Here is a 13,500-nt window from a genome sequence, read left to right as displayed (position 1 = left end):
GGTAGTTCAGGGAGAAGCACACTGTCCCTGGTGGGAAGGGGGAGCCAAAGGCAGATTCAGAGTCTGCTGGGCAACTAAGAGGGAGAGAGGAGAGACACTATGTAGAACAACAGGGGCCCCTGTTGGTTTGGGGAAGGATTGCAGGCATGCCAGTTCAGACGAAGGGGCAGAGTGAAATGATTGACAAGGGAAAGCCCAGGAAGAAGAGAGAGCCTGACAATAGGGGGTGAGATGGCCTCCTCTGGGAGCCCTGGAGAGGGGAGAAGCCATTTTGGGAGTAGTCTGGAGCTAGCCACAGAAAGAGCAGGACTGGCTGTGTGGGGATCCAGAAGAACCCAGGCCCATCCATCCAACCCCATAAAGAGGTTGGCACAAAAGGAAGTATCCGGGTGGATAGGGGGCATTACATATCTTTATCTGTGGAGGATTGATTATTTAAATTCAGTGCCATGCTAGCCAGATGCAAAGAAATAGGCAGGTAATATCTCCTTGTGAGCCAGTCATAGCATGATATTAATGTTGGTATTTTCCGTTCTGTTTTACACTGTGGAACTGCTTCAATCTCAGTGTTTCAGAACACAACAATCATGTAAAGCATTAGTGTTTAACAAAAATAAGTACTCAAAAAATACTGAGTGGATTGATAAACGGGTGTAAACCGGTAAAAATCGAACTCCTTTAATAAAAAACCTGGTAATTTATTAGTGAAAATTGGTAAAAACTGAAAATGCATAACACTAAAAGTGGAGCTAGTGGTAATCTTCTGCTACCATTGTTGCAACTTGCAGGATGCAGTTAATTCCTTACGCGGTTTTAGTCATCAGTGTCTGAACAGGTCTCCAACACAGAACTCTGCTGGCTCAGTTCTGAGCTTGGCAACAACTAAAAGAGCAATGGCAGCCTGATATATTATCATATCCAGTTAAGTAAGACTTTTACTGAAGGAGGAGTTTGTAGAAATTCATAAGCATTAATCATGCTGTATGTATGTCTCTAACAGGGACGGCTCCAGGCCCCAGCACGCCAAGCGCGTGCTTGGGGCGGCATGCCGCGGGGGGCGCTCCGCCGGGAGGGTGGGAGGCAGGTTGCCTTCGGCGGCATGGCTGCAGAGGGTCCGCTGGTCCCGCAGCTCCACCGAAGCCGCGGGACCAGCGGACCCTGCGCAGGCATGCCTGCGGGAGGTCCACCGAAGCCGCAGGACTGGCAGACCCTCTGCAGGCACGCCTGCGGGAGGTCCACCAGAGCCGCGGGACCGGCCACCGGCAGAGCGCCCCCCGTGGCATGCCGCCGTGTTTGGGGCGGCGAAATGTCTAAAGCCGCCCCGGTCTCTAACCTTGAGTAGGAGCAATATTCTTGAAGGAAGTATAACTTCTGAACATGCACATTGTATATAAATATGTACGTTTGTGTTTCTTGAAGTGCACACAGATATCAAGAGCGTGATTCCTCAGTTTAATAACCATAAATCCAGCAAGCCATCTGACAATTCTCTAATTTTTCATTCAACCTATTAAATTAATTACAGGAATTTTTACTGCATTGTTTCAGAAAGGTCGAAGAGATCATCATGAAATGATGAACAGCTCCATTTTCTGCTCTGTGACTATTATGAACCTTTGAGTAGATGGGAAGCATTTTATCACTTTTACTCAGAAACAGGTGACAGTAATCTAATCTTCACCTTCCCGGACAAGTTATTTTTTCTTTCTTTTCCAATCCCTTTTTTCTCCCAATCTGGTTAACAGGAAGATCTGATAGCTATTTAAAACACTGGCTGAAAATGTGTGGTTTGTAGCAAATGTTTTCAAACCAAGAGTTGAAAATTAGTCTCTTCACTTTTGTGTGAATTACTGCCAATTCTCAATAACCCAGTCATTCAGGAGTTCCACTTATCTAGATCTCTTTACAGAATGTATTTTTTTTATTGTTGTACAAATCATTTGCAAATCTTTCCATGTTGACTATTAAATTTTCATTGTTATGCATAGACTTGGTTATACTGTAGAAGTAGATTGAAAGATGCCTTCTTCCTCAGCCCTGTAAATATTATTTTCCTTCTAAGAATAAGATCCTTCTGTTTTGGGGTAATACAATGTGAAAAATATGTTAATATAAAAACCTTCTAGTTAATGCATTTGCTTATTCCTGAATGTACAATAGCGGCCGTGTTTTTTCTTTTTATGTCCAAGACCATTTGTATGCCACTTTACCCTACAAGAGCTGGCAACATTGAATTTTGGTTGAGGTCTACCTTCAGTTCTGGGAGGAACACTTCTGATTTCAGTTCAATGGCCTTCCCTTTTAATCTGTTAAAAAATGATTGCTTAGCCTAAATATAATTCTTTTTAATTACACTCTAAGTGCCAGTCTCGTGGAAACAAGTTGATATCTGGGTAAGGATTGGTAATGGGGTAGAAATCATTTTATTCTAGGTCAGTAGTATAAAAGGACTAGTAGAGCATAGTGGTAGATGTGGTGGTGTCACTGTCCCTTTTGTATTTTTTCTGTGTCTAAATAGGTTTTCCTTGTCAATACTGTGAATCAGACACCTTTCTGGAGCCCTAAGAAAAAACATGTAGATAACGGTTGATTTCCTTCCCTCTCCCTGTGCTTTCTAATCATGCTGTTCTTCACATAATCTATTTTTTAAATGCCTTATCAAAAAAGAAGCATGGAACTATATGATTTTATATTCAAGCACTGCTCTAAAAGCTTTTTTTTTTTTAATCTTTTTTTCTTCTTTCAGACCTAGGCCTGGATCAGTTTGTAGTGAAGCGGTATGATGGAAAGGTGAGTAGACTTGAAATCTATAGTATCTTCTTACCTATAACCTCTTTGAGTTTCTATTTAAAGTTGTGTGTAAGTACAAATGAAATAAAATATTGTCTTTTGTTTGAGCTAGAACATAGCAGTATTTTTTTATTATATGGCTGAATAGGAAGGAATGAATAAAGATTTGTTTTAACGCTCATAGAACCAAAATAACTCCTCCCTGCTGTTGGGAGAGGGAATTGTAATGTGTAAAAATCAAACTTATTGCATTAGCCATATGGTATGAGACCCTCCATGTGAGGGAGTACCATATTTCAGAAGGAAACCTGCTATATGCTGATCATATTATAACATTGTTTGGTCTGCCTGTGTGGATGGAACCACACAGTAACCTAGCCCTTTTACAGCTCTGAAGCCATATTCTTCCCTGCTGTAAATCCCCAGAAATCAATGAAATTATAGCAGGAAGGAATTTGGCCCAGAGCTGTAACACAAGTAAGCAACATGGTTAAAAGACTGCTTGAACCTTTAACACAGAGAGGGCCAAGCTGTGTTATCTAAAACAAACACCTAACATAGATTTACTTAGGTGGAAAGTTAATCTAAAATAATTTGGTTTAATATTCCTTTATATCATTTTGAGCACTCTATACTACCATAGTTGGTGGCTGCATAAAAATGGAATAGCACACAAGCTTCCTATTAACTCAATTTACTTTACAACAATCACTAATTTAGCAAAATTGTCACCTCATCTGCAACAAAATTCCTTGAATTTTTGAGTCAAAGAAGGTAACTTTTGACCCTTTCATTACTGAGTGATATACCTGGCATGTAATGTTTAAATGTGACCAAACATCCAGAAAGTCCTGCCATTTGAATCTATAATTAAACAAAACAAACAAACCCTGTACAATTGGGGATTAAATGAATCTAAATTACTTTCATGTTTTGCATTCAATTGAATTCATTTTTATTTTAATTTTTCATAAGGAAGTGGATGGACAAAAAGCAAACCAAGTAATCAAATAAACGGTCTTTGTTCCTTAGAGCATACGTGTGTTTGTTTACCCAAGCAGCAGAGTATTATTCTGCTTTAAAATAGACAGTAAGTAATTTGCTTTTTGTCAGTCTTTGTTTCAACCAACATTTCTTAGAAAGAAATGCTGAGTGCCACACAATTTTGGATAATAGTTCCTCTGTTCCTGAGTACTGTACATTCTATTCCCATCATAGTGGGTAAAAGTCTCAAAGCAGCAGTTTGTTTGCTAAACTCAGCTTTTTGTTCTGCTGAGCCTCATTGCTGGGATTTCCAGTTTGTGGGAAATTTTGTGATTTTGAAATTTGGGTTTGTTTAGATTTGAACAAATACAAACTATTCAAAATTTTCCATGAACCAGAAATTTTGAAAAAAAAGGTTCATTTTGGAAACACCAACCTATGGTATTTCTAAAACAAAATCTGCTCCCTGGAACGCTGACAGCTGAGAGTGAAATTGACATTATTAGTCATACTAGTAGATGTGGTGAAACAGAATCATCTGTATTTCACTCAGCAGCTGCCAGGGCTCTCAGGGTTTATGAGTCCAGGGCAGCCATGCTCTGTAGACGGCCATAGGACACCAGATGGCTGGGGACACCAGACCATCCAGACTCCTGGGCCAGCTTGCCTCAGGACTTCAGGCTCCCTGTTTCATGGGAAAGAGCTTGGAAGCACTGGCATGATGCAACTGCCTTAGAGCTGCAGACCTCCTGAAGACCTGGTTCCCCAATCTTGGGGCAGGCTGCATGGTGAGGCTGCTCTGGAGCCATGGACCTGGAAGACAGGTCTTTCAAGCTGCTCAGCAGAATGCCTGGGGGATGGGGACACTAGTGTTTCCAGACTTTGATTTGCCAAAAGTTTGTTGAACCTGACATGTTTCATAGAAACGCAACAAATCGGCATTTTCCAACAAACTTAAGTCAGGAAATTTCAGACCAGCTCTACTTGAGACATGGCTTCTGCTCTTACACAATATACACACCTAATCTTGCCATTCAGCATGGTGAATGTGTGACAACTGATGGTCTCAGTGCAGGCTGAAATGTTCTGAGTTATGCTGGCCCTTAGCATCTGTTCCCTGCACTGACCATCCTCCATTCTGACTTTCTGTTGCAGACTGAAATTGTGTATATAAAAATGTTTGTATAGCTGCTATACCTAAATATATATGCAAAATACACTGGACGGTAGAATAAGTCTTAACATCAGTCATTAGAGTTTTAAAATGGAGAGTGTAGTGGATTACTATTAGTAGTAGTAGTACTGTGCAGAACAACAGACCACATTAATCTTATGGTATTATATTGCAGGGGCTGATATAGCATGCTGCTTCTGGATCATTTATTTTAAAGGAGAAAATAATGGCTCATATTGTTTGTCAGACTTCTCTGACTAAGGAGCACTAATAACAGACTTTGGTTATGAGGATAGTGGTAATGGCAGCAAGTTTGGGGTGAGGTTAAAGCAAGGTAATATTAGAGCTCCCTCAGTCATGAAGAGGAGCCTGGATAAGGAGTGAAGTCACTCCTAGATCTTGTTTTCTAGAAGTAGTTTCTCATATTATCTTCATACAGGGGCAGCTCCAGGCCCCAGCATGCCAAGCGCGTGCTTGGGGCGGCAAGCCACGGGGGGGCGCTCTGCTGGCGCCGCAAGGGTGGTAGGCAGGCTGCCTTTGGCAGCTTGCCTGCAGAGGGTCCGCTGGTCCTGTGGCTTCAGAGGACCAGCGGACCCTCCTCAGGCAAGCCGCCGAAGACAGCCTGCCTGCCATGCTTGGGGCGGCAAAATGACTAGAGCTGCCCCGTCTTCATGTGTTTTCAGTTAAGAAAGCACTGTCGCCTCGAACACATTCAAATGTTGATTCAGGCATCATAAAACAAACTGCACTCATTCATGTTTAGTTATGTTGGTATCGGTTAAGGAATAAAATTAGTCCTCGCATTTTCTCTCATCTTTTGTTTCCATTCACTTATCTCCCTCATTGGCTTCCCAAGAAATTTCAAAGCACTTTTTATAATTGGACACAATCTTCTCCTTAGATACAGTTCTAACTCTGTGAAGCTTTGTGTGCTGGTATTATTTTTGTGCATTGGTGGAGATGGGAAATTTGAGTAGAAGGCTGAGAGGTGTATTGTCCCCTTGAGCATCTTGCATGGTGTCCATTAACATTAATGGGAATTACAGTATATAGACACGTTGAGGAGAGAATAGACTTTTTCCATCGAAATGTATTCTTTCCTTTGAGATGAAAGGAGAAAATGAGCAGTCAGGTTTAAGTCAGCAGTGGTACCAAAGTACTGATACTCTGTAAACTACAGGTTGGCTAAACAAAAGTAGAAAATAGAACTATTGTTAGTTATAAACAAAGATTTATGCCTATGCTCTATGTAAATACTAATTTAGAGCAAATGCCAATAAAAAGAATAGACCCAGCTGTGTTGTCAGATGCATTTTAATTACATACTGTAAAACAAAGGTTAAGGATTCAGTGTAAATGTTCTGTATGTATGTTCCAGATAAATAACATTGCACTGGGAAATCATCTGTATCAGCAGTTTTTTCACAAATATTCTTGTAAAATTAGAAGTCAATCCAGTAAGGTTTGTCTACGCTGCAGCTGGCAGGTGTGATTCCCAGTGCAGATAGACTAGTGTTAGCTCATCTTGAGGTAGCATGCTAAAAATAGGTAGCATAGGTGGCAGCCACCCAAGTTCAGACCCTGGGAGTTGGGCAGGCTTGAACTTGGATGGCTAGCCTGAGTCTTTGCAAGTGCTGCAGTGCAGTGAGTTAGCATGAATCTGTCTACTTGTGCTGGGAATCACACCTCTTGACAGCAGTGTAGACATATCCTGATAGGCCACTTGGAATGACTGGAGCTGGTTGTAGCACAGCGCACACTCACCCCTGCGGCGCCTCCTGCTGGTCGTCCTCAGGAATTAGCTCTTTGACCCAGGAGCGCCCTCTGCAGGCCAGTGATCCGCTTGCCGTTTGGCCCCCCATGTCCCTCCCAGGACCCCAGTGTCTTTATCCCAGGGTTCTGCCTCCAGTACCCCACAGTCCTACTGGGTTTCCCCACCCCAGAGGAACCCCCACTCCCTATCCCCACGTCGCCTCAGTCACGGCTGCTGCCAGTCTCTGCCGTGCCCTGGGGCAGACTGTAGTGTATCAGCCAATCATCACAGGCAACAAGGGGTTTGGACTGATTGCCTTTACTCACCCTCCGGCTGCCCCCCTGCAAGCCCGATACCTAGGAGGCCTAGAACTAGGCCCTGCAGCCTGGGGAGTTACTGGCCTAGGGCTGCCCAGCAAATAAGGCCTTCCCCAGCCCTGCCTTCCTCTAGGTCCCCTGGGTGAGTTCCCAAGCAGCCAGGCCAGTCTCCCTCTCAAGTCAGAGAGACTGCTGCTTCTAGCTTCCCTGGCCTTCTTATAAGGCCCTGCTGCTCAGTTTGGGGCATGGCCCCAGCTGCAGCCATTTCTCCTAATCAGCCAAGGTTTTACCTTGCCCAGCCCCGGCCCTCTGCAGGGATTTTCCAACCCCTCCAGGGCCAGAGCGGATGCTCACCCCGCTACACAGGTCAAGTCCAAAAGTCTTTGGTAGTGACCATGTATTTTATTGAAGCTCTGTGAAGCTTAAGTGTCTTCCTGTTCATAGAGCTGAATGTTATAGTGAGTGCAGTATACTTCTACCAACTAGGGATAATTTTTCAGAGAATTGAAGGGCGGGGGAGAGAGACAAGCATAACTCTTCAGTAATAGGAGCAAAATGCATTTAATTTGAATCTACACATTGCTCCCTGGAGACCAGCAACCCTAGAGACATTTGTTCAGCAAAATTCTTTGGTCCATCCTCCTTGCCAACCACAACTGCATAATTTTCTTTCACCTACAGCAGGGCTAAGTGTTCAGGGAGCTAGCCTACTGAGTGTTTGTACAGGGAGTGGAGAAGCTGGCTTGGTGATGTGTGGGTGTGTATGTTCCCTCCCTTCCACCACCCCTCATAAGCTTTATTTCTTTTGGCTAATCTTCTGCTGCTAACCATTCACTTTTGCTCTCAGGTCTCACCTCATAATTTAGCTCAAATTACAATATGAATATAGCCTAATCTGTAATTTAATAAAAGCACTCAGAATTAACATATATAACCATAACTGCTCGGTCACCTGGCTCTTTCGTTGTATTACTTTTCCCTCTCTTGTATTGTGTCTGTGTAAAACAAATTCTTATTGGAGGAGGACATTTTTCCTTCCTGTAAAAAGAGTGTCTGTGGTTAACAGACCATTCATAGAAACATATTTCTTTGAAAAACAATTTCCATTTTTTCTCATGTTCTGTTTGAGAGAGTTTTTTAATTAAGCTCAAATTAATCTTCATGCCAAATTGCCAGCTCTCAAAGAGAAAAGTGTATGATACAATTTAACTCTGTGATAGTGTGCCCATAGGGTAGAAGATATCGGTCTACCTTACAGAGTGACCAGATGTCCCGATTTTATAGGGACAGTCCCGATTTTTGGGTCTTTTTCTTATATGGGCTCCTATTACCCCCACCCCCGTCCCGATTTTCCACACTTGCTGTCTGGTCACCCTACTAGCTTATGACAAGGGCAAATCTTGCCCTGCCACCTGTGGGCAAGAAGGACCATTAACACAGCAGGATCAGTGGAATCCTATTGTGATGGGACAGATTTGAGGAGTCAGCACAAGAGGGACAGCATCAGTGGACATTCTTTCCAAAAATGTAGGGATTGTGATATTTCAGATTAATTGTTTTGATCTTAAAATATTATTGAATTTTTGCGGAAGCATTTGAGTTTCAATTACTTGTAGATTTTGTGCTGCAATCAAGTGTTTTCACTGATAAGGCTAAATTGCTAGGAGTCTGGTGGCACCTTAAGGACTAACTGATTTATTTGGGCATAAGCTTTTGTGGGTAAAAAACCTCACTTCTTCAGATGCATGGAGGCAAGGCTAAATTGCAACACTTCTGATAAACTGTTAGTCTTTTTAGGGGAAGAATTAAACAGAATATTGCTTTAGTATGGAATACACTTGAGTAGCGGTTTTCCCTCCTGTGGGGAAAATTACCCTGTGTAGTTGAATATAAACAAAAGCTTGCAAGCTGTCAATGATGGTATACCCTTTAATTATCATTGACCCAAGGAGGCAATAAGTAATTACAAAGGCTTTTACAGACTCTAATTTTACTTTGGAATTAAGTAACTCCTATCCAGATTCATATTTCCATGTTCTCTAGTCTCCAGATACAGTTCTATATTGATCAATGCTATAGAAGTAAGACACCCTCTAATTAGTTACTCTCGTGTGATAGGAAAGTTGCTGTTCGTATTAAACATTATAATTACTTGTAGTTATTCTAAGCACCCTTTCAAGTACTGTATTGGGATGCTTTACAGGGAAATAATAATAAATTAAATTTGATGGTGAAATACCTGAAGTTGAACATTAGCTTTAGAAATATTGAGCAAATTTCTTGACCAAATATTGAAGCAATAGTACTTACTGCTATGTAGGAGAAAATTCAACGTCCTAGCATGTAGCACTCAGTTATATCTGAAGTAGTCCCCTAAGTCTCACATGGAGAGGTCACTGTGCATCCTCTCATTTTATATTGGCAAGCAGTCGTGCTTTTGCTGTGGTGGGGGGCATCAATCTCAGATAATCTCACCACTTTTTTTTTTTAAATCAAACTTTATTTTGAAAAGGGTTTGGGGGTATGACTGCTATTGACTATGTTTTTCCCTCCTACCCCATATTTTGCCCTTCTCATTTCTGTCCTGTCCTTGTAATATAATTGTTTGCATTTTTGAAGCATTTTTATTTTTGTATTGGATTGTATAATTGTGCTTGAATCAGGGCTTCAGAGGGTGGGAAGTGGGAGAATAAAATAAGGAATTACGCAGCATCTGAAAGACAACAGCACCACAAAGAAACTGCCTCTTTCGGATCACGTGTCCCAGGACCCAGATTAAATAGGATTAATATAATGAAGCGGTAGAATGAATAACTTTAAATACAACAAGTAATGTTTTCAAAAGCCCTTAACAATAGGAGTCTTAAGTCTCATTTTCAAAAGTAACTTAAGCACTTAATAGCCTAAGTCTCATTTAAAGTCACTTTTGAAAAAGAGATTCCTAAATCGTCTAAGCACTTCTGATTAGAGTGATCAATATAAATGAATGAGTAGGTAGGCAACATGGTGTAGTGGATAGTGCATGGAGGACCATCAACACAGCAGGATCAGTGGAATCCTATTGTGATGGGTCAGATAAGGTTAGAAAATTTGACTTAAAACATCAGAAAGTCTCTAATAGTGGCACTGGCAGATATTTCTATCCTGCACTGTGATTTTCTATCCTTACTGTAATGAACCTCATACTATTGTGTGTTCACAAGTTTTCTTCACTTGCCCCCTTACTTCCTTTCTCCTCTTCCATTCTCCAAAACCAAACCCCTAAAACCTTTTATTCTAACATTATGATTACTATTATGTTTGATGCACACATTGGTATAGACTTGTCAGAAGACACGGTCCTTCTCCTGAAAGTATCAAAGACCAATGCTTTTATATGCACAAATGACCACAACATGCTTCTAGCTGGAGGAGCTGGTTATGTTTTGTTCAATAATCTTCGAGATCATTATCAGTACAGAGCCCTGAAATAGGCCAAATTTTGATGCCCCCTAAGCTGAATCAGTTAGTCATGTAGTTATAATGTCTCCAGTTGATGTGTCCTTCGTGTATCTTGACCTTTGAATTCTCATGCTTGTACACTGTATTTGGAAGATGTATCCTTTCATTGAAATGTATGAATCTTTAGGTTCAGGTATTTCAGTTTTTGTTTTTGTTTTAAAAAAATCTTTAAGGCTGAGAAAATGCTTGGTTGCTTATATTACATTTTATATGCATGGCACACAAACAACCCTGTGGAATCCCTTATTATGAAGATTATTTTACATCCATGTATGGGTCAAGTGTGTGCTCCCTCTTTTCTCTCCCACCCTATCTACCAATAGTCTGTGGCATAATTACTTTCTGCCAAAACTAGAAATATTTGCTATTACTTTATTGTACTACTAACTTTGTTGCTCATTTTCACTGGGTTTGTTTGGCAGATATTCCTGAATGTTACTGATTGCTATATGTGCTCCTTACTTCCTGTTCCTAGGTGTTGAGCGATTCTTTGTTCCTGATGTCATTAATTGGTTTTGCTGTGTTGCAATGTTGCATAATATGTAATATTTGTGGGTGTTTTATTTTAATTTTCGTTTTGGTTTTTGGTGTAACCAACATTCCCTGATTTTCTTCCCTCTTTCTAACCCTCTTCCCTCATCAGGATTTCTGGCAGGTACTGACTTGTCAGCATGTGCTTTAAACAGTTTGTGCTTCAAAATCCATAATATGCACCTTTTTTGTAAAAAGGGACAGTGTATACTTCTGCCTTCCCCCATTCCCTTAAAGTATTTTTTTAATTTGTCTCTTTTTTACTTAGTACATAAATAATAGATATTTTTATCTCAAAATATTTAAATTTAAACCATGTCAATGAGAATACAGTCCCTCAGATAACTTTTTAATAAGTGTCGTTATTCATGGAAACTGATCATTTGGAAGAACCAGAAGATATTGGTGCCTGTTCTCTTACTTTTATAGTACCTTCTCTTGCGGGCTAGGATTTACTTACATTGTTTATTAGAATTCATTGGGACAGTACATTGATGGAAAATGAAATTTCCTTTCCAAGCCATGGAATAATTTTCATTCTGTGATCATGGACAGACATTTCTCAGACTAGAAGTAAATTGCAAAATGTTTTAAGGTGGAAATTGTAGGTATTTGAATGTGCATGGATCTTGGAAAGACTTCCATGAATTTAACAGGGTGGGAGGGATAGTTCAGTTGTTTGAGCATTGGCGTGCTAAACCCTGGGTTGTGAGTTCAATCCCTGAGGGGGCCATTTAAGGATTGCAGCAGGGGGAATCTGTCAGGGACATTACTTGGTCCTGCTAGTGAAGGCAGAAGACTGGACTCAATGACCTATCAAGGTCCCTTCCAGTTCTATGAGATAGGTATATCTCCATATTATTATTACAAAATGTAGCTACCACATTAACTAGACTAACTCATAAATAAGACCACACTTTATAAAATTACTTATGGGAAAAGGAAATGACAGACAACAGAGAACTGTTCTACTTAGCATGTGTGAAGAGAGACCCATACCCATAATAGGAATGAGCAGGTAGAACAAGAGAGTAATAGCATGCTTGGTATTCAGGTGGCAGCCAGCTACAGATTTCAAGGAGAGCCCTTCTGAGGTGAATTGGGAAGAACACTCCATTGAAGAGTGTTCTGTTGCTGAGTTACTATTTGTGCCTTATTAAAATGCATTCCTTGTGCCCTATATCATTCTGATCTCAGTGGTGTGGTACAGAAGGAGTTAGAGCAGCCTACCAACAAAAAATGTCTCTGATTAAATGCAATTATCTGTGTTTAGGTTCTAACACTTGTGTTTCCTCAGTGTTTGAGTGAAGATTTCTTGTTCATAGGGTCCCCAGAAAACAAAGTAGTCTCTCAGTACACTAGCTTACACTAGTCTGAAAGTGGGCTACATAAATTGCTGTGTTTAGGGACAGTGTGGTGACTTGCTTGAATAAATTAAGATGATGCTTTATGAAATAGGTACAACTGATATATATATATGATTACCTATCATAAGGAGAAGAGTCTAGGTGACTTTAATTTCTAGCTTTAAGTTATTTTGTTCTGTTACTCATGCCATCTAAACCAGCTGAGTTATCAAGCCCCTGAATCAAGTGTTAAGGAGGGAAATTTTGTCAACCCCTTAGCAATGCTAATGAGCTTTGTACTGATATAACTTGTATTTCATTTATAACTTATTAAGCTGCAGACTTCTTACCCTAAAATAAATTTAGCTTTTCATTTATAGGTGGAGCTGATAATGCTCCCTGTAGTTAAGATTGCTTGACTTTGTCCCATTATTTTCAGTGGCTTATAACTTTGCCGAACTAACCATTCTGGTGGGCTGCCTCAGGCTTCTCCCTCTTCTTCTTCTTCTTCTTCTTTTTTTTTTTTAAGTTTCTGCTAAAACCATTGAGCTGTTTCTGAGAACAAGACTGAGGGAAATATGTTGTTTAATGTTAAAAAAAAAAAAAAAAAAAAAAAAAGTTCTTCCAGCCGTTTCACTAACAAGCTCTCACACCTACATGCTTTGGAGCAAGGGCCTGAAATCTGGCAGGTGTGTTGCCCTGGATAGGCCTTTTGTCATCTCTTTGAAAATTTGCTAAAACGTGGCCAAGTAACAAGATTTGAAAATTCTCAGTTTGCACATGCTCAGTAGAGATTTGTTAGCGTTTGGCTACTAAACTCTCCAAGATGCCATCTGCACTGAGCATGCTCCATCCCAGACCTGCATAGGTTGAGCAGGACTCTAGGTTGCTCCTCCAGGTTGCTGAGGGCTGCTGTGGTGCAGGCACAGGAACTGAGAACAGGGAGAGACTCACCTGTGTTCTCCTTGCCTGGCCCAAAGCTGCATTAAGGAGGAGGAGGAAGCAGCTCGGTTTGAATATAGAGGGCAGTGGAGAAGAGGGAGAACTGGAGCAGGATGGTAGAGTGGGCGGCAGGAGGCAGAGGGGGCATGGCGGCTCTACAAA

The 13,500-nt window shown here is 41.0% G+C and overlaps 1 protein-coding gene across 4 annotated transcripts in view; it reads left to right on the top strand.

Moving 5' to 3' along the window:
* MICU1 (mitochondrial calcium uptake 1) overlaps positions 1-13,500 on the top strand; it is a 248,343-nt gene that overhangs the window by 109,411 nt on the left and 125,432 nt on the right. For 2 of the 4 annotated variants that reach the window (XM_045025876.1, XM_045025879.1), the window contains exons 5-6: positions 2,747-2,790; positions 11,163-11,174. In XM_045025876.1, the coding sequence (XP_044881811.1) occupies positions 2,747-2,790; positions 11,163-11,174 (56 nt within the window). The remainder of the gene's footprint in view (positions 1-2,746; positions 2,791-11,162; positions 11,175-13,500) is intronic. The other 2 variants (XM_045025877.1, XM_045025878.1) reach the window with 1 other exon arrangement.

Source organism: Mauremys mutica, chromosome 7 (genome assembly GCF_020497125.1).
Source record: "Mauremys mutica isolate MM-2020 ecotype Southern chromosome 7, ASM2049712v1, whole genome shotgun sequence".
NCBI lineage: Eukaryota > Metazoa > Chordata > Testudines > Geoemydidae > Mauremys > Mauremys mutica.
The sequence above is the reverse complement of the archived record's forward strand: the minus strand, read 5'-3'. Positions and strand labels throughout refer to the sequence as shown.